Source organism: Bos indicus x Bos taurus, chromosome 9 (assembly GCF_003369695.1).
Source record: "Bos indicus x Bos taurus breed Angus x Brahman F1 hybrid chromosome 9, Bos_hybrid_MaternalHap_v2.0, whole genome shotgun sequence".
NCBI lineage: Eukaryota > Metazoa > Chordata > Mammalia > Artiodactyla > Bovidae > Bos > Bos indicus x Bos taurus.
The window spans coordinates 9,179,846-9,201,120 of record NC_040084.1 but is presented as its reverse complement, the minus strand read 5'-3'; the positions used below and the strand labels follow the sequence as shown (position 1 = coordinate 9,201,120).

Sequence of the window (21,275 nt, the reverse complement as noted above, 5' to 3'; positions counted from 1 at the left end):
GCCATTAAAATTCAGAAAGGGATTGCACTGGATCTATAGATAGCTTTGGGGAGTATGAATATTTTAACAATATTATTTCTTCCAATTCATGAAGAGAGCATATATATTTATTTATTTGTGTTTTCTTCAATGTCTTTTACCAAAGTCCTGTAGTTTTCAACACACAGATCTTACTATTTCCTTGTTTATATTTATTCCTAGAATGTTATTGATGCTATTGTTAACAAGATTGCTTTATTTCTTTTTCAGTATTTTGTTAGTGTACAAAAATGAAACTGTTATATCCTTCAGCTTTCCGGAATGTGTTTATTAGTTCTAAGAGTTTGTTGTTAGAGGCTTTGAAATTTTCTATATCAGATCAGATCAGATCAGTCGCTCAGTCGTGTCCGACTCTTTGCGACCCCATGAATCGCAGCACGCCAGGCCTCCCTGTCCATCACCAACTCCCGGAGTTCACTCAGACTCACATCCATTGAGTCAGTGATGCCATCCAGCCATCTCATCCTCTGCTGTCCCCTTCTCCTCTTGCCCCCAATCCCTCCCAGCATCAGAGTCTTTTCCAGTGAGTGAACTCTTCGCATGAGGTGGCCAAAGTACTGGAGTTTCAGCTTTAGCATCATTCCTTCCAAAGAAATCCCAGGGCTGATCTCCTTCAGAATGGACTGGTTGGATCTCCTTGCAGTCCAAGGGATTCTCAAGAGTCTTCTCCAAAACCACAGTTCAAAAGCATCAATTCTTCGGTGCTCAGCCTTCTTCACAGTCCAACTCTCACATCCATACACAACCACAGGAAAAACCATAGCCTTGACTAGACGAACCTTTGTTGGCAAAGTAATGTCTCTGTTTTTCAATATGCTATCTAGGTTGGTCATAACTTTCTTTCCAAGGAGTAAGCGTCTTTTAATTTCATGGCTGCAGTCACCATCTGTAGTGATTTTGGAGCCCAGAAAAATAAAGTCTGACACTGTTTCCACTGTTCCCCCATCTATTTGGCATGAAGTGATGGGACTGGATGCCATGATCTTCGTTTTCTGAATGTTGAGCTTTAAGCCAACTTTTTCACTCTCCTCTTTCACCTTCATCAAGAGGCTTTTGAGTTCCTCTTTACTTTCTGCCATAAGGGTGGTGTCATCTGCATATCTGAGGTTATTGATATTTCTCCCGGCAATCTTGATTCCAGCTTGTGTTTCTTCCAGTCCAGCATTTCTCATGATGTACTCCGCATAGAAGTTAAATAAACAGGGTGACAATATACAGCCTTAACATATTCCTTTTCCTATTTGGAACCAGTCTGTTGTTCCATGTCCAGTTCTAACTGTTTTTTTTTTTTTTTTCTATATAAAAGATCATAAAATCTGCGAATAAAGTTTTACATTTTTCCTTTCTAATTTAGATGTATTTTATTTATTCTTCTTCCTTAATTTCTCATGCTAAGACTTCCAGTACTATGTTGAATAGAAATGGGAAGAGCAGGCACATTGCTCTTATTCCTATTGCTGTTGTTCAGTCACTCAGTCAAGTCTGACTCTTTCTGAACGCATGGACTGCAGAACCCCAGACTTACCTGTCCTTCACCAACTACTGGAGTTTGCTCAAACTCATATCATTCAAGTCAGTGATGCCATTCAACCATCTCATCCTCTGTCCTCCACTTCTCCTTCTGCCTTCAATCTTTCCTAGCATCAGGGTCTTTTCTAATGAGTTGGGTCTTTACATCAGGTGGCCGAAGTATTGCAGCTTCAGCTTCAGCATTAATCTGTCTAATGAATATTCAGGATTGATTTCTTCTAGGATTGACTGAATTGATCTGCTTGCAGTCCAAGGGAATCTCAAGAGTCTTTCCCAACACCATAGCTTAAAAGCATCAATTCTTTGGCACTCAGCCATCTTTATGGTCCAACTCTCACATCCATACATGACTACTGGGAAAACCAAAGCTTTGACTAGATGGACCTTTGTCAATAAAGAAATTTCTCTGCTTTTTAATATGCTATCTAGGTTGGTCATAGCTTTTCTTCCAAGGAGTAAGCATCTTTTAATTTCATGACTGAAGTCACCATCTGCAGGAAAATAAAGTCTGTCTACTGTTCCACAGTTTCCCCATCTATTTGCCATGAAGCGATGGGACTAGAGGCCATGATCTTAGTTTTTTTAATCTGGAGTTTTAAGCCAGCTTTTTCACTCTCCTCATTAGCTTTGATCAAGAGGCTTTTTAGTTCCTCTTCACTTTCTGCCATAAGGGTGGAGTCATCTGCATATCTGAGTTTATTGATATTTCTCCTGAAAATCTTGATTCCAGCTTGTGCTTAATCCAACCCAGCATATCTCATGATGTACTCTGCATAGAAGTTAAATAAGCAGGGTGACAATATACAGCCTTGATGAACTCCTTGCCCAATTTGGAACTTTGTTCCATATCCAGTTCTAACTATTGCTTCTTGACCTGCATACAAGTTTCTCAGAGGCAGGTAGGATGCTCTGATATTCCCATCTCTTGAAGAATTTTCCACAGCTTGTTGTGATCCACACAGTCAAAGGCTGTAGTCTAGTCAATGAAGCAGAAGTAGACGTCCTTCCGGAATTCTCTTGGTTTTTCTATGATCCAACAGATGTTGGCAATTTGATCTCTACTTCCTCTGCCTTTTCTAAATCCAGCTTGAACATCTGGAATTTCTCGGTTCATGTATTGTTGAAGCCTGGCTTGGAGGATTTTCAGCATTACTTTGCCAGCAGCTGAAATGAGTGCAATTGTGTGGTAGTGTGAACATTATTTGGCATTGCGTTTCTTTAGGAATGGAAAGAAAATTGACCTTTTCCAGTCCTGTGGCCACTGCTGAGTTTACCAAATTTGCTGGCATATTGAGTGCAGCACTTTCACAGCATCATCTTTTAGGATTTGAAATAGTTCAGCTGGAATTCCATCACATCCACTAGCTTGTTTGTAGTGATGCTTCCTAAGACCCACTTGACTTTGCACTCGAACATATCTGGCTCTAGGTTAGTGATTACACCATCATAATAATCTAGGTCATTACGATATTTTTTACATAGTTCTGTGTATTATTGCCACCTCTTCTTAAAGTCTTCTGCTTCGGTTAGTTTCATACCATTTCTGTCCTTCATCGAGCCCATCTTTGCATGAAATGTTCCCTTGGTATCTCTAATTTTCTTGAAGAGATCTCTAGTCTTTCCCATTTTATTGTTTTCCTCTATTTCTCTGCACTGATCACTGAGGAAGGCTTTCTTATCTGTCCTTGCTACTCTTTGGTGGGCTGCTGTCTATGGGGTTGCAGAGCCGGACACGACTGAAGCGACTTAGTAGCAGAAGCAGCAGCAGCATATAGAGTATCATGTCATCTGCATAATGACTATTTAACCTCTTCCCTTCCAATTTGCATACGCTTTATTCTTTTTCTCGTCTGATTGCTGTGACCGAGTCATCCAAAACAATGGTGACTGTAAGTAGTGAGAGGGGGCTCTCTTGCTTGTTTTAGAATGTAACAGGAAGAGCTTCCTCTTTTCACTGGTAAGTACAGTGTTGGCTGTGGGTTTGTCATAAACGGCTCTTATTATGTTGAGATATGTTCCCTTTATACCCACTATGGTGAGAGGATTTTATCAAAAGTCAATGCTGAATTTTATCAGATGATTTTCTGTGTCTATTGAGATGATCACGTGGTTTTCATCTCTTCCTTTTCTAATGTGATGTATCACATTGGTTGATTTGAGCATGCTGAAACACTCTTACGACTCTGGTATTCGTCCAACTTGATCATGGTGTATAATTCTTTTCAAGTGTTGTTGGATTCAATTTGTTAATATTTTGTTGAGGATTTTTGCATCTATCTTCATCAAAGGTATTCCCCTATAATTTTCTTTTTTTGTAGTGTCTTTCTCTGATTTTGGTATCAGAGTGATGGTGGCTTCATAGAATGACTACAAGAGTGTTTCCTCGTCTTTAATTTTTTGCAATAGTTTAAGAAGGATGTGTATAAATTATTATTTGTATATTTGGTGGAATTCCCCAGAGACCCATCTGGTCCTGGACTTTTGTTTGTAGGAAGTTCTTTTTTTTTTCCATTACAAATTCTATTTCATTTCTAGTGGTCAATCTTTTTCAAAGATTTGTTTCTTCTTAACACAGTTTTGGAGAAGGCAATGGCACCCCACTCCAGTACTCTTGCCTGGAAAATCCCATGGACGGAGAAGCCTGGTAGGCTGTAGTCCATGGGGTCGCGAACAGTCAGACACGAATGAGCGACTTCACTTTCACTTTTCACTTTCATGCATTGGAGAAGGAAATGGCAACCCACTCCAGTGTTCTTGCCTGGAGAATCCCAGGGACAGGGGAGCCTGGTGGGCTGCCGTCTATGGGGTCACACAGAGTCGGACACGACTGAAGTGACTTAGCAGCAGCAGCAACACAGTTTTGGAAGGTTGTATGTTTCTAGATACTTGTTTATTTCTTATAGGTTGTCCAATTTGTTGGCATATAACTGTTCACAGCATAATGTTATTTTTGTTTGTTTTTCTGTGGTATTTGTAGTTATTTTTCCTCTTTCATTTCTTTTTTTGATTATTTGGGTCCCATCTCTCTTCTTGATGGTGAACGTGGCTAGAGATTTGTTGATTTTGTTTAAAACAAACACCCAGCTCTTAGTTTTATTGATGTTTTCTATTATTTTTATCTCAATTTTATTTATTTATTCTTCTGATATTTATTATTTCCTTGCTACTATTGACTCTTTTTGTTCTTCTGTTTATAATTCTTTCAGGTGACAGTTTAGGTTGTTTATTTGAGGTTTTCTTGTTTCTTGAAGACAGCCTGTATCACTACGAATTTCCCCTTTAGTACAGGCTTTGCTACATCCGCTAGATTTTGTAAGACTATGGTTTCACTGTTGTTTGTCTTGACTGATTTCCTGTTTCATTTTATCGTTGATCCATTGGTTTTTTCATTGTGTGTTTTTTAATCTCCATACTGTTTTTTTTTTTTTTTTCTTCTTCTTTTCTTTCTGTGGTTCATTTCTAGTTTCCTACCACTGTGGTCAGAAAAGATGTTTGAAATAACTTCTACCCTTTTAAATTTGTTGAAACTTGCTTTATGTCTTAGTATGTGGTCTGTTCTAGAGAATGTCCCACCTACACTTGGAAAGAATGTGTATTCTGGGTTTTTTGGATGTCGTTTCCTGTAGATATCAATTAAGTCCAGCTGTTCTATGTGTCATTTAGGAGCTCTGTTGCCTAGCTGATTTTCTGTCTAGAAGACAGGTCTCTGAGGTCAGTGCAGTGTTTAAGTATCCCACTATCATTGCATTCCTGTTACCTTTTCCTTTTATGTCTGTTATTATTTGCTTTACATTACATTATTTGCTTTATATTACATTATTTACATTTAGGTGCTCCTACATTGGCATATATGTTCAGTTCAGTCACTCAGTTGTGTCTGACTCTTTGTGACCCCATGGACTGCAGCACGCCAGGCCTCTCTGTCCATCACCAACTCCCAGGCTTACTCAAACTCAAGTCCATTGAGTTGGTGGTGCCATCCAACCATCTCATCCTCTTTTGTTCCCTTCTCCTCCTGCCTTCAATCTTTCCCAGCATCAGTGCCTTTTCCAAAGACTCAGTTCTTTGCATCAGGTGGCCAAAGTATTGGAGTTTCAGCTTCAGCATTTGTCCTTCCAATGAATATTCAAGGCTGATCTCCTTTAGGCTGGACTGGTTGGATCTCCTTGCAGTCCAAGGGACTCTCAAGAGTCTTCTCCAAAACTACAGTTCAAAAGCACCAATTCTTTGGTGCTCAGCTTTCTTTATAGTCCAACTCTCACATCCATACATGACTACTGGAAAAACCATAGCTTTGACTAGACAGACCTTTGTTGGCAAATATGTTAATGAGTCTAATATCTTCTTGTATGGATCCCTTTATCAGTATCTAATGTCATTCTTTGTCCTTGTTATTCACTTTGATTTCAAGTCTATTTTGTCTGATATGAGTATTGCTATCTTTGGCTTTTTGTTGCTTTCATTTTCATGAGATATCTTTTCCCACCCCCTCATTTATCAGTATAGCATCTTTAACCCTCAAGTGAGTCTCCTGTAGCAACATATTGTAGATACTCGTTTTTTTTAATATAACCTTTGAGTCAATGTCTTTTGACTGGAGCATTTAGTCCATTCACAGTTAAAGCGATTACTTATAAGCTGTATTTATTGTCATTTTAAACCTTATTTTCTAGTTGATTTTGCAGCTCTCTTTGTTTCTTTCCTTTTGTGGTTTGATGGTTTTCTCTTGAATTAACTTGAGTTTCTTTCCTTTTGGAGTTTTGTGAATCTGTTGAATGTTTTTGATTTGTGGTCAGTCTGGCTTTCAAGTACGTTAACCCAGAATTATATCTGCTTGCATTAGACTGATAGTTGTATAAGTTCAGGCATATTCTAAAAAAAAAAAAAAAAAAAAATCTACAGTCTTTACTTCTTCTGCATTTTGTGATTTTTATATCCTATTTTACAACATGATGTTTTTCTTTTTTGCTGTTAACTGTAGTCTTAGTTGCTTTAATAAAATATTTATTGTTTTAAATCTATGTACTAGTTTCTTCAAAAGATGTTTAATCCTTTTTTTTTTTAATTGGCCTATCCTATTGTGGTTTTAGCCTTTCTTACGTATTCTTGCTTCTTTTCTGTTTAGAGAAGATCTTTCATTATTTTTTAGGATAGACTTCATGCTGTATTCTTGTAGTTTTTGCTTGTCTGAGAAATTCTTTCTTTCTCATTCTATTCTAAGTGATAATCTTAATGGGGGGAGTATCCTAGGTTGCAAGTTTTCGCCTTTCAGAACTCTGAATATATATTGCAAAAAGTATATTCTGGTTTGCAAATTTTCTGTAGAGAAATCAACCTGCGGGGGTTCCCTTGTAACTGACTCTTTGCTTTTCTTTTCCTTACTTTTGAATCCTCTTTAACTTTTGTCATTTTAATTATGGTATATTTTGGTGTGGGTCTACCGGGTTCATCTTGTTCAAGACTCTCTCTACTTCCTATACCTGGATATCTGTTTCTTTCTTTAGGTTTGGAAAGTGTTCAGCCATAATGTCTTCAAATACATTTTTGATCTTCTTCTTTTTTTCCCTTCTGGGATCCCTATTGTGTGTAGGTTGGCATGCTTGAAATGATTCCACAGAATCTCATATGCTGCTTTCATTTTTTGCTTCCTTTTGTCTTTTTTTTTTTCACATGAAAATACATTTATCACATATAGATTTTTTTTTTTAAACTTTACAAAATTGTATTAGTTTTGCCAAATATCAAAATGAATCCACCACAGGTATACATGTGTTCCCCATCCTGAACCCTCCTCCCTCCTCCCTCCCCATACCATCCCTCTGGGTCGTCCCAGTGCACTAGCCCCCTTTCTATCTGTTGTTCTGATGGTGTTATTTCTATTATTCTATCTTCCAGATCACTTATTTGTTCTTCTGCATTATTTAGTCTGCTTTCAGTTCTGTTTTTCTCTCAGCAATTGAGTTGTCTAATTTTGATTGTTTCCTCTTTATAGTTTCCAGTTCCTCGTTACAGTGACCTGCATTTTTATTGAAAATCTTTCTTGATTCCTTTAACATTTTTATTACTTTTTTCAACTCAGGATCTAGTATACTGAAGAGGTCTGTTTCATTGATTATTTTTAGGGGATTTTGCTTGTTCTGTTTGTTGAGAGTAGTTCCTTTGCTTCTTCATTTTACTTACACTTCTGTGACTCTACAAATTTAGGAGAAATAGTTACTACTGTGGTCTTGAGGGCTGTTTTTATGTGGGAGCATCCCTATATAGACTATGTGAGTCTAATATCTTTGTCTTGAGAGCTGTCTCTGTTAGGGATGCCTGTCACATCTTCACCCAGAGTGTGCTGGCCATTATCCCCTTGATAGAGGTTATGACTGCTTTTGTGTTGAGATCCTGCTCTGGATGTTGGGCAGCGCCTCCTCTTCTCTCTGTGACTGTCACAGCCTTGTTGGGGATTGGGTCTACTTCCCAGTTGGTGTAGCAGAAGCCCTGAAGTTTGTGTGTGAGAAGGCTCTGCTGCTCTTGAGTTTGTGCTCTGTAGCAAGGAGATGAGTGCTGAAGCGAGAGAAGCTCATGTGGTCACAGCAATGTATGCACCACCTCGCAGGCATCCAAGGTTCTGCTTAGAAGCAGCCCATGCTGCATTCCTTTCTCTGTTGTGTTTGTCCCTGACCTAGTGTAAGGCTGGCCCTGTGGGTCAGGGCATTGTGGCTGCAGAAATTGAAGTGGTTGAGCTGCCACCTGAGACCTGAGCTGCCTCTGTGGTAGGGCTTTCCCAGGGCCTGTCCCCCTAGATTCTAGCTTCAGGCTTTGTATGAGCTGGGTGGAACTGGAGCACTTCTGCTGAGAAAGGAACCATTGCAAGCTTCTCCCTAGGGCCCGTCCACTGGAGACATGTGATTCTGTGGATTATGTCTCTCACCTGATGTGCATGCCAACAAAGTCTGCTGCTGCAGGACCCCCTGATCCCACATGTCACTGCTTTGACAGCACTGATTATGGGCTCAGATATCAGCCTCTTCCCCATGGTGTGTGTACTCACAAAGCCTGCCAGTGGAGCTGTGCCCTGCCACGAGCAGACTAACAGTGGGCTTTCTAATGGTAAATCCACACCCTGCCGTGTGTGTGCCAACAACAGGCTCTGCTCCCAAGTTGTTGCAGTAGAAGCCCTGAAGGTTGCATTTGAGAAGGCCCTTAAGTTTGTGCTCCGTCCCAAGGAGGTGAGTGCCGAAGCAATAGAGACCCACGTGGTCGCTGTGAACCTATGCACCATTTATGCAGGCATCCACGGTTCTGCTCAGGAGCAGTTCAAGTCACATCCCTTTCTCTGTTGTGCTTGTCCCTGACCTAATGTAAGCCTGGCCTGGAGGTGAGGCCTGGACTACACTCCTGCCCTCTGGGCTGCTTCTGCACATCTAGACTGAGTCCATTCCCAGGGTCCATCCACAGAAGCCCAAGTTTCAGCAGCTGTCCACTCAATGTACTAGCAGCTCCACCTGAAGGACATATAAGGTTGGAAAGTGCATTGAGGTGGCAGCCATCAGAGCCAGTCTCTCTCTGTCCCGACAGCTAACCAGCCAGCACATGCAGACTCCTCATGGGCAGAGTCCACGCCCCTCCAGATCCTCTATCTGGCCAAATGGACCTCCCAGCCAATGAAGGGTTTTCCCAGGGGGAGGGGTCATCTGTATGGACTTTTCTTCTTTCACAGCTCCTTCCCAGGGGCACTGGTCCTGTTCCAATGTCTTTTTGTTATCCTACCAGTTATGTGGGGATCTTTCTTGCAGCTTTGGCTGTGTAAGAGGTCTTCTGCTAGTTTTCAATGACAATTTGACCACATGTAGATGTCTTTTTGATGTGTTTTGGAAGATGGTAAGCTCCACATCCTTCTAATTCACTCTCTTAACCTCCCACTTTGGAGTCTCTCTCATATCTTTAGATAAGTATGAAAATCAGCTTGTACTCCTTTAGTGTCTGGCCATTGAATAGTGCAGAGAGACATCTAAAGGGTGTTACTTGGCAGAAAGATGTCAGTTGTCACTTGACATTGACATAGTCCAATATAATATTCTGGCTGAGGGGCCAATTTTGCTTATCAGGCGAAATGATACAGACAGATTGCATTTTAGTCTTCAAACACAAGTTGCAAATGACTGTGTAATCAGATAACTACATGGAATGATTGAGCACATAACTTAGTTGAAGAAAAATAAACGTGATTTAAATAAAATGCTGCTGCTGCTGCTGCTGCTGCTGCTAAGTCGCTTCAGTCATGTCCGACTCTGTGCGACCCCATAGATGGAAGCCCACCAGGCTCCCCTGTCCCTGGGATTCTCCAGGCAAGAACACTGGAGTGGGATGCCATTTCCTTCTCCCATGCATGAAAGTAAAAAGTGAAAGGGAAGTAAATCACTGCCAAATAATTTAAGAAATAAACTCCACAAATTATAAAAAATTGAATAGTATGCAGTTAAAACTTCCTTTCAAATAGTTTTTATTCCTATCTTGAAAATCAAAGCTTCAAGCACAGAATTCCACACTAAATTGAATTTGGCTATTCCTAAGAAAGTCATTTGTTTGTTTCCTTAGATTTTCCATTTATGAAGAAATATTTGCATTCTAAGTGAGCACTGCAAAGATTATTTGTATAAGACAGTATTAATATAGTGTTCAGAATGATATTTTCAAGTACAAAGATAAATATAAATGTTATCAAAGCCACATAGCCTTTGCAAGTCCTGTGCTGCCCAAATGGGAGGATCCTCATCCAGATGCTAGAAGATTTCTTTAAACTTGGTCTCCTATGATCAGCATAGGTCTCAGGAAACTGATGATTTAAATTCTTAATTTATGTCATTAACTAATATCAACATAAAATTTGAGAGGCCTCAGGCTACACATGATCTTAGTTAAACATCTTTCTTCTTTTCCATTAAGCTTAGTGTCATTCTCAGACCAAATCTTTAACTTAAATGAGAAACTTTAATGGCCTATGAGGAAAATCTATAACAGCAAATCGTATCCAAATATGAAAGCATTACGTATTTATGACTAAATGTTTAATAAATGATGAACCATTTAATTGAGAGCAATGCCATTATGTGGACATTATAAACTTTTCTCATAAATCTGTCGCTGAAATATCTCTATTTTATCATTTTCAAATCTTAGAAGCAACTCACATAGGAAAAAGCAATGGGCTTGAATGGGTTTTGGAGAATGTAACAATCAGTTTAAACAGGTAGCTATTTTTACACATTGGGTGATTATAGTTTATTCTTTTATAGTTTTTAGAATAAGAAGAACTGTCTCTGCTTCCATTAACTTTAAATGTCATGTTAAGAATGTATAATCAAACCCTGAAGGGGAAAAATTATGAACCATATGGAGGGTGGATAAATTGCTTAGGTTAAGTACTGCTTCCAGACTTTTCCAGTGACTACCTGCATGACCTCAGGTTAAGCCCTTCACTGCTGTGGGTAGAAGCTCCATCTTTAAAATCTGGAGGTTTGCTTAGATCTACTTTGAAGTCACTTTCAGTTCTCAAAATATCCAATGGCTTAAATTCTGGTATAGTCATGATGTACTGTGAGCAGTAAACAGGGTAACATATTTCAGTTATGAATTTTGACTTCAAAAATACTTACAGTTAGGGTTGGTGGTCCCGGCGGTCCCATATCTCCCTAAAGGATGAAAGAAAAGCTGCAATTACCAATAGTCCCTTCTTGCCCACATATTTACAAATTTTAAGAATGGATCAAAGCAATATCTAGATAAATCTGGATGGAAAGAGAACTAGAATTTTATCTTGATGAAAGTGTCTTCACAATGAAAAATTTATTACATGCTTTTAGCTATCATGATATAAAAATCACCTTGTGCATCCCATGCTTTCTGCAGCAGCAGAACTTGTTTTGAAAAGCTAAAATAATCTAATTTCTATTGTTCTGTCTACTAATCCAAAATTAGAAAGAGTATCTCTTCAAATATGGTTACTTGCCAATGGAGCAGCTGGGAAATGTCACAATGACAGATTATATTTCTGACAAAGTTAGCACAGTAATAATAAGTGGGTCAGCAAAAATAATAAGTGGGTCTCCCCATTTCACACCTCCAGCAGCCCCATTGCCTCTTTTAAAGCTTTGCGGAACTGGCCTTGCACTTGCAAACACTTGTAAGAGGCTTTGCCTATAGTCATGAAATTTTAAATACTAACGTTGCTTTGCTGACCATTACATGAATACAAATTACCAGGTAGATATATTGAAAAACTATTCAAAATCTAAAGAATATGGTTAATCTAAATGTTTATTATTTTTCAATTTATAAATATGTCACCTACATGCTTTATTGTGTCACCGTATGTGTTTATTTCATGGGAACTCTTGGTCATTAAGATCAAGCATCACAGAGAAAGGCAAGACAGGGGTAGGGAATTAAGAGGTGCAAACCACTATGCACAAAGTAAATAAGCTACAGGGATATATTGTACAACACAGGGAAGATAGCCAATATCTTATAATAGATTTAAATGGAATATAAGCTATAAAATTTTTGAATCACCATGCTGATTAGTATATATGAAACTAATAAAATATTGCAAATTAAACTATACTTCAATAAAAAAAAAGGGGGGGCTTTCCTGGTGGCTCAGAAGGTAAAGGATCCGCCTGCAATGCAGGAAACCCTGGTTCAATCTCTGGGTTGGGAAGATCCCCTGAAGAAGGCAATGGCAACCCACTTAAGTATTCTTGCCTGGAGAATCCCATGGACAGAGGAGTCTCATGGGCTACAGTCCATGGGGTAGCAACTAACATTTTCACTTTTTCAATAAAAAGTGAATACATTTTTAAAAGGTAAGTCTTAAAATGTTAAAATTGACAATTAGAGACCCTCCATCTCATCAAATCCCCTCATTTTGTAGATAAATATATTGAACCCCAGAGTGCTGATGGTGAATTAAATAAAGTTATTGCATAAAGAAAAAAAAATCAAGTATCGCTGCCATAACCCCTCTTCAAGTGGACATTATGGAACCAACACTGTATGGCAGGGGGCACTGGATACTGTATTCTCATGTGGGAGGATCTCTACAACATTCTCTTTTCTCATTTAACAAAATCACCTGAAAAGTGAAGACTTAGCCTTGTGTAATCATTATATTGGGAACAACTGAATAAAAATAACCAATAGTTGTTAAAGAACATTGATGAAGTTTAAGTCAGTCATTAGGGAGCAATTTACAGCCAACTTTATTGCAAAGGTAAATACTGGAGACAGATATAGATTTCTAAATATGTTGAGAATGAAGAACAAAATACAGTGCAAAATGCCCATATGTATTATATATACTGTCATCAAACTAGGATCACCCAATGACCTTCTCAAAACAACTCTTGCTTTTACTATCTCGTACTTTTCTTTTCAAGGTCCCTGCTGATAGGCCACTATAAAATGACATGAGAACTTGTGGCAGGAAGAGGGGCATTCAGATTAAGACTGAGATGCACAATTACCCTCTTTCCCCACAAAGACCACCTGCTTCACCACGGTAGCATCTCAGCGCTACTGGCAAAGTCCCCAGCGCAGCACCTAGCTGCGAATGTGTGATGGAATGAACACCTAATGGTGCTGAGCGAGGGAGAGAAAAGGGAAACCTTATAATCACAAATTACTGTTGACTAGCAATTGTGCATTTAGTCTCTTCAAACTAATTGAATGAACCAAAAGGCTTTTCTTGTTCAGTTTTTTTTTTTTTAAACATAATAGCCTTTGGTTAATTTTAACAAAATTACATTTTGTCTGTTAAACAGATCAGTGAAAAGTCACTGCATAGGTTCTCAGGGTTTTCTTGAGAAAAGACTGGGTAAATACTGTACCTTGTCTCCTTTTGGGCCAGGTGGACCACGAGGACCCGAGTCGCCTTTCACACCCTGTACAAAGAACACACCTGATGTGATTTCTATACATAGTTCACAGAAAGCTTCAATTTCTAACAAGTCACTAGTCAAAATTTAAAATCATAATTTGCTGTACTCCCATATCCCATTCTTCAGTGTGTGGTATAGAAAAACTGGCAGTAAAATGATATACAACATCTGTGCTGTGGTGGGTACAGATACATTAAGTCAGTGCGAGGCCGCAGTACTGCATATTAGCGCAACTTTGCTTCCTGCTAAAATTACATTAATTCACCATCTGGGAGAGCATCATCTAAAGATCTATATGAGCTTTTACGTATCCACTTTGGCTTAAATTTGTCGATCTTGTAAATACCTCTGATTTAGCATTGATTTGGCTTTTTTAAAGCTTGCCCCTAAAATTCAAGGTTTAAATAAAAAAAAAAAATTTTTTTTTTTTGTCTCTATGGAGAAATCTAATTGGAGGGGAAAAAGGATGAAGAATATATTGTTTTCCCATCCCTCATAAAGTTGGAGCTAAAATGCAGTCTCTCTCCTGTTTTAAAGCCTGGTTTATTTCTCTAATTCTTATTTCTTTTTTTAACCTGGATTTATAAAGACAGCAGTAACACTATATAAGACATAGCATATCTGATAAACATATTCATGAGTCTTCTGGACTGTTGGGTGTTTTAGTGGGTATATGGTTGATCTGATTCAGAATTTGACAGCTGTCAGGAACACCACAATAGATTTCACTGGAGATCAGTGCTACAGCTGAATGTTTTCAGTGTAAACAGGAAGAAAAGACAGACATGTCCTATGTGGTAAATAGGAAAATTCTTTTTCTTAACACACTGGATGAGGGAAGAACAATAACAGAAAAAATATTCTGAAGCCACACAATGCACAGTAAATCCAGGCATCTTACTGTTCCCAGTTGAGGAATCCAGCTCTTACTGCTCTGACATTTTACAGTGAATAAACAATGCCAAATGCTATCACTTGTAGCTACCCAATACAGAAGCTGATGATGAATTTAAAGGAACAAAAGAAAACCAGATATTTAAAATAATCTTATTAAAATTTGTTATCTTGTGAAAACTGCAATCTTATACGTTAAGAAAAAAATTTAATAGATGAAAATACCTAATTGGTTAAAAAAGAAAAAATCAAAACACCTTTGTGGTTGCATAAACTCCTTCATGGATAAAATTCATAGCTATGCTTTCTTCCTTTATTACCTCTGGGTATTTATAAAACAAAGATGAGTGAAGAATTAAATTATAATTGAAATGTGATATTCTCTTATTATTTGAAATATCCATTCCTCCCCATATCAAGCAACACATACTCTGTTTATACATGCCTCGAGTAAAACTTGGCACCAACATATTCTGAACACTTGCAGAAAGAAAATGGCCATTTCTGTGAATCAAGTTTATTCTAAGTTCAGTCATCCATTTATTCAGTGGACATTTATTGGATACCCTTTGTATAGTCACCACTACAATCATCAGCTCTCCACCACCCAATATGTAGCCCAGGGCCACATGTAGCTTTTCATCCTTGAAATGTGACTGGTCTGAAGGGAGATATGCCATGAGTGTAAAATACCATTGGGTTTTCAGCATTTGGTACCAAGAAATGAATGTACAGTAGCTCATTAGTAATTTTGATGTTGGTTATGTATTGAAAAGGCTTCCCTGGTGGCTCAGAGGGTAAAGCGTCTGCCTGCAAGGAAAGAGACCTCGGTTCGATCCCTGGGTCAGGAAGATCCCCTAGAGAAGGAATTGGCAATCCACTCCAGTACTCTTGCCCGGAGAATCCCGTGGACGGAGTAGCCTGGTAGGCTACAGCCCATGCGGTCGCAAAGAGTCAGACACGACTGAGTGATTTCACTTTCACTTTTGTGTATTGAAAAGATAATGTGCATATGAGATTAAATAAGATCTATTATTAAAATTCTTTTCACCTGCTTCTTTTTACTTTCTAAAATGTGGCTATGAGAAAGTATAGCATATTTATATTTGTCTTGAAATTATATTTAAAATCTATTGTATACACATAATATTATATACTATATATTTTATTTAAATTAGATAGTGTTATTTAGAGACATAAAAAAGAACAAGAAGTTCAAAAAGACTCTCATTAAGCAAATCTGAGTCGGGTTCCTCTGAGTCCTCTCCTTGACTAGGCCTCAACCCTGGCCTCTGTCCATCAATGGCCTGTCTGGCCCAGTTTTAGCAAGAATCTCGTTAACTTAGTTTAAAGAAAATCCCCCAGCCTTGATGTCTGTTCTTGGCAATATTCCACTCAATGACCACCTCTCTCTATTCCTTGGCTATAAATCCCCACTCATCCTTGCTGTATTCAGAATTGAGGCCAATCTCTCTTCCCTATTGTAATACTCGTACTGTGATAACCTTGACTAAAAACTCTTCTTTACCATTTTAGGGCTTCTCTGGTGGCTCCGAGAGTAAACAATCTACCTGCAATGCAGGAGACCCAGGTTCGATCCTTGGGTTGGGAAGATCCCCTGCAAAAGGAAATGGCAACCTACTCCAATATTCTTGCTTAGGGAATTCCATGGACAGAGGAGCCTGGCGGGCTACAGTCCATGGGGTTGTAAAGAGTCAGATACAAGTGAGCGACTAACACTTTCACTATTTTTTCACCATTTTAGCAAGTGTCAGAATAATTTTTCCCTTAGCAAAGTCAGATTTCCTGCTGCAGCGGAATTCGTGGTGTCGAGGAGGGTGACTGGCAGTGACCAGGTCCACAGGCTGAATGTGCTGAGTGCAGGGCAGTGAGGGTAGCAGCTGGAAATGGGCTCTGTGTGGAGGGAGTGTTTGTTGTTGTATAGGATCCAGCCTTGCACCGATCCTGGGAAACAGTGTTGGGGGAGGGGTAAGGGACCAGCAAGCACAACAGCCCCCGGATGGAAGGAGTGTCATGAGCAAGTGAGGAGGCGAGGAGTGGGACGTGAACTCAAGGTTAGTCAGGGGTCATGGCACATAGAGAACTGTAGGCTGTGGAGAGAAGGCAGGGTTTTGATCTAGGAGCAAGGGGAAGCCATTTAGGGTTTGATAGTGTTTCCCAAAAAAGAGAGTTTTGGCTACAACATGAAAATAGACTGCAGGCAGCAAGAGCAAAAGCAGAAAGGGGCTCTCACAGCTTTGCAGGCAAGAGAACAAGATGGCCAGAAGTGGGAATGGAGTTGCAGAAATGCTGGAGGTGGGCCCTGGGAAAGGAGGGACTAAGGCTGGTTTGTACTTGGCTTCAGGACTGGCTAGGAGTCTGGGCTATTTACTAAGCTGAGAAGTGTACTAAAGAGGGGTCTTTTCCTGCTGGTAGAACATCATCGGGGTGGAGGGGGGGGAACATGAAGAAAGAAATAGCTGAGAAAGACAGTGAATATTCATTTCTGCAACAAATATTATGGAACATCTATACACATGCAAGACAGAACCCTGTATTACCATGAACAGATGAGTAGGAAGAAATTATTTTTAATAATGGGAAGGAATATGAAACACAACATTCAGGAAAATGATTAACTCTGGAGTGGGCATGGCATTATGTTGATTTCTGAGTACATTCTACAATTCATAATCATATATGTTACACGTTACAAAAATACTATTTGAAGTATAAACTAATACATTAAAAATTTTCAACATTCCTACCTGACAGACCAACTGTAATTGCAACTTCTGGAGAAGGGACTTACTTGCCGATGCATCAAGAAGTACTTGAACTATCTCTGGTTCAATCGTCTATGGTCAGGGACAGTTCAGTTACGACCCCATGAACCACAGTACGTCAGGCCTCCCCATCCATCATCAACTCCCGGAGTCCACCCAAACCCATGTCCATTGAGTCAGTGATGCCGCCCAACCATCTCATCCTCTGTTGTCCCCTTCTCCTCCTGCCCTCAATCCCTCCCAGCATCAGGGTCTTTTCCAATGAGTCAGTTCTTTGCATCAGGTGGCCAAAGTATTGGAGTTTCAGCTTCAACATCAGTCCTTCCAATCAATATTCAGGACTGATCTCCTTCAGAATGGACTGGTTGGATCTCCTTGCAGTCCAAGGGACTCTCAAGAGTCTTCTCCAACACCACAGTTCAAAAGCATCAATTCTTCGGTGCTCAGCTTTCTTTATAGTCCAACTCTCACATCCATACATGACCACTGGAAAAACCATAGCCTTGACTAGACGGACCTTTGTTGGCAAAGTAATGTCTCTGCTTTTGAATATGCTGTCTATGGTCAGGGACAAGGTGTGGTAATAAAGCAACCAGCCACAGGAGACATAAACACTGAGGGCTACGATACATGTGCCAGCCCGCGTGAAGGGGGCAGGTCCTGGAGATGCCTAACTCTCCTGGAGATGCTCATGACTTCAGACATGTGGAGTTCCGAAGAGTCAATAAAGGATTCATGCATTTTTCTCAAGTAAGTTATTTAAGTTTCCCTATAAAACCCGGGTCTCCTGCGCTGCAGGGAGACGGTTTACCGTCTGAGCCACCACGGAAGCCCCATAAAATAGGTATAAGTAATAGTTGTCTTTATGGAAACAATCTAAATGTCCATCGACAGATGAATGGATAAGATGTGGTACATATATATAGTAGAAGACTTCTCAGTCATAAAAAAGAATGAAATAAGGCCATGTGCAGCAATATGGATGGACATAGAGATTGTCACACTGAGTGTAGTTAAGTCCAAAACAGAAAGCCCACTACCGTATGATGTCACTGATATGTGAAACCTAAAACATGACACAAATAAACCTACCCATGAAACAGAATCACAGACATAGAGGACAGACTGGTGGTGGCCAATGGAGAGGCGGCTGGAAGAGGGGGGGTTAGCAGATATAAGCTTTTTATATAGAGAATGGATAAAAAACAAGGTTTTACTATATATACAGAGAACTATATTTCTATGATAAACCATAAGGGAAAAGAATATATATATAAAAGAATGTATGTATGCATATAACTGAATCACTTTGTACAGCAGTAATTAACAGAACATTGTGAATCAACTATTCTTCAATAAAAGATAATATCTGTCTTGAAAAGTTGTTCTGACACTCATTTGTTTAAAAATACTTGGCACATCTAAGGTACTTGATAAATGTTGCTTGTGCTTTTCAAGCTGAATCCCAAGGGATACTTAATTGTTCTGTCCAGTTTTGTAGTCAGTTTGATGGACATGTAACAACTGTCCTTTAACTCACATAGAAGGAAATGGCAACCCACTCCAGTGTTCTTGCCTGGAGAATCCCAGGGATGGGGGAGCCTGGTGGGCTGCCATCTATGGGGTCGCAGAGTCGGACACGACTGCAGTGACTCAGCAGCAGCAGCAGCAGCCCTCATCAAGCCTCTACTTTTGTCGTTGGCCACTGAGGTATGTCCATGGAGCCCATGCAGCGTGTTGTTAAGGTCATGGCATCATGACAGGCTCTAAGAACAGATCAGTCATGCTTTCCTCAAGTGTAATTTTTCTCCTCATGTGACACTAGAGTTGCTATCAATGGCTATTCAGTATTGGAGAAAAAAAGACATAGCGCTCACCATAAAGCATACAGAATCGAATGAAACAGAGTCCACATTTAATAATGAATAAGACAGGCATCTATTACCACTGTTACCTATAAAATGTTTGTAAATAAAGATACTCAAAAGCACAGTAGTGGGCTCCATATGTTATGAGAGGCAGGTACTCTTATCCAAATGCAAGATGAACTTACTTACAAAACAGAGACAGATTCAGAGACTCACAGACATAGAAAACAAACATGGTTACTAAAGGAGAAGGGGTAGAGGGATGAATTAAAAGTTTGGGATTAAAATATATGAAATAGATAACCAACAAGGGCCTACTGTATAGCACGGGGAACTCCACTCAGTATCTTGTGATAACCTATAGTGGAAATGAATCTAAAAAATAATATATATCTGAATCACTTTACTGGATACCTAAAACTGAGACAGCATTGTAAATCAACCATATTTCAATAAAAATTTTAAATGCACAATGAAAGCTGAAGGACAGTATCACAGCTAGAGTTATAAAAGCAGGTAGACTATGAATTAATTTTCACTGCAAGAGCTGCTTACTAACAGTATGTAGCATCTTTAAAGATCATTTGATACAAAGTAATGGTGTTTGTTAAAAACATTTACCCATCTATTCATCATTTTCCTCATCCTCTATTGACTGCTGCTTTTTCCCTAGCAATGGCACCAGCTGTCGGCAGCCAATATTGCAGCTTTGTGATTCCAACATTTTTGTATTCAGTACACAGATTGCATTGGTGTAAGGAGATTAACGTGACAATTTTAGAAACATCAGATGCTATAATTCTGATAAGAGTTGTTTGAAAGACAATAATAAAGTTGCAGAGGAAGAGACTAAACTGAATGAATGAAATTCACTTTTCCAAGATTATATAACTCCACAAAAAATAAATGAAAAGATCTATCTATCTCTATATCTATTAGATAAAATGTGTTTTCTAACCCAGTTTCTAATAATAGCAAATGTTTATATAGCTCTTCTGTATGCAAGACTCTGGCTTAAATGCTTTATGTTTGATGACCCCTTTAATCCTAAAAAAAAAGACTGAGTTAAGTGCTCTTAATATTATTATTCCATTGTGCAAATGAAGAAATAGGCACATAGAGAATGAAGAATGTGCTAATTAGTACACCAGGTGGGCAGTGGCAGAGCTGGAATTCGAGCCCAGATTGTTGGTTTCAAGGATCACATTAACTTTATGAGATGCTCCCTCAAGTGCGTTCTCAGATGCCAATGTTGAACATATCTCATGGTAGGTCACAGTCAAATCATTTAATTATAAACTAGAATGTGTGAAAAGTCAAGGTCTTATATTTTGAAGGCTAAATTCTAGCAACTCAAAATTTTGACAATTTCAATATGTTTGATATGCATTATTTAAACTATAAGGTAAATATGAGCCCAATATCCCAGTACCATGAGGATCAATCAAATTTTTCTCTCTCTCTCTCACACACACACAGTCAAGAATGCACTGAGAAAGATATCAAAGCAATTTTTTTGCCCTAATGCCTAAGAGTTGTTACTGCTGAGCATGAAGGATTCTATACATTCTGCTTTTGCAAGACAGTCCCATGAGGCAGAGTACCATCTTGACCAACATGCAAGAGTGTCCCATTAAGAAAGCTGAACTGCTGCATGCTTCCCTTTAAAGGAGGTTTACATTTTCCAAAGTGAGCTTGTCCACTATGTGGGAAAGCTGGCACAGAAGAAATTATTACCAAAAGGTACATTTACATCAATATATGCTTAATATATAAGAATAAAGACCATAAAAAGGCTCTGAATTCATTTCACGGGAATGTTAAATTCTTTTAATTTTCTCTGAGGTATTAAGTAGCTGCAGTGAGCTGACGTATTGAGGTTATTCAGTCTGTGTTCCAACAGGATATTCCTGAAATTATGATCTCCATCATGGCTTGACTTCAGTACAGACTGAGATAGCTCTTATACTGCCTTTCATTCCCTAAGAATGTGTACCTACACTTATTGAAAGGCAGAGTGAACTGTCATAAATGCTGAGTGATTTTGGTTTGTGGAGTCAGTTTATTTTAGCATTGAAAAATAGACAATGAGAAATGTGGTGTGACTTAGTGGGGAAATAGACTTTTCGGTCAAACAGGGGTAAAGACTCACTTTACCATTTTCTAAAAGAAAATTTCTTACTTTCCTAAGCTCTATTTCTTTACTCTAAAAATAGGGATACTCTTACCTC

At 39.0% G+C, this 21,275-nt stretch overlaps 1 protein-coding gene across 2 annotated transcripts in view; it reads right to left on the bottom strand.

The window, feature by feature from the left end:
* The window catches only part of COL19A1 (collagen type XIX alpha 1 chain), a 445,397-nt gene that overhangs the window by 216,856 nt on the left and 207,266 nt on the right, over positions 1 to 21,275 (bottom strand). For both annotated transcript variants that reach the window (XM_027550856.1, XM_027550857.1), the window contains 2 exons: positions 13,446 to 13,499; positions 11,214 to 11,249 (listed from right to left, as the gene is read on the bottom strand). In XM_027550856.1, the coding sequence (XP_027406657.1) occupies positions 11,214 to 11,249; positions 13,446 to 13,499 (90 nt within the window). The remainder of the gene's footprint in view (positions 1 to 11,213; positions 11,250 to 13,445; positions 13,500 to 21,275) is intronic.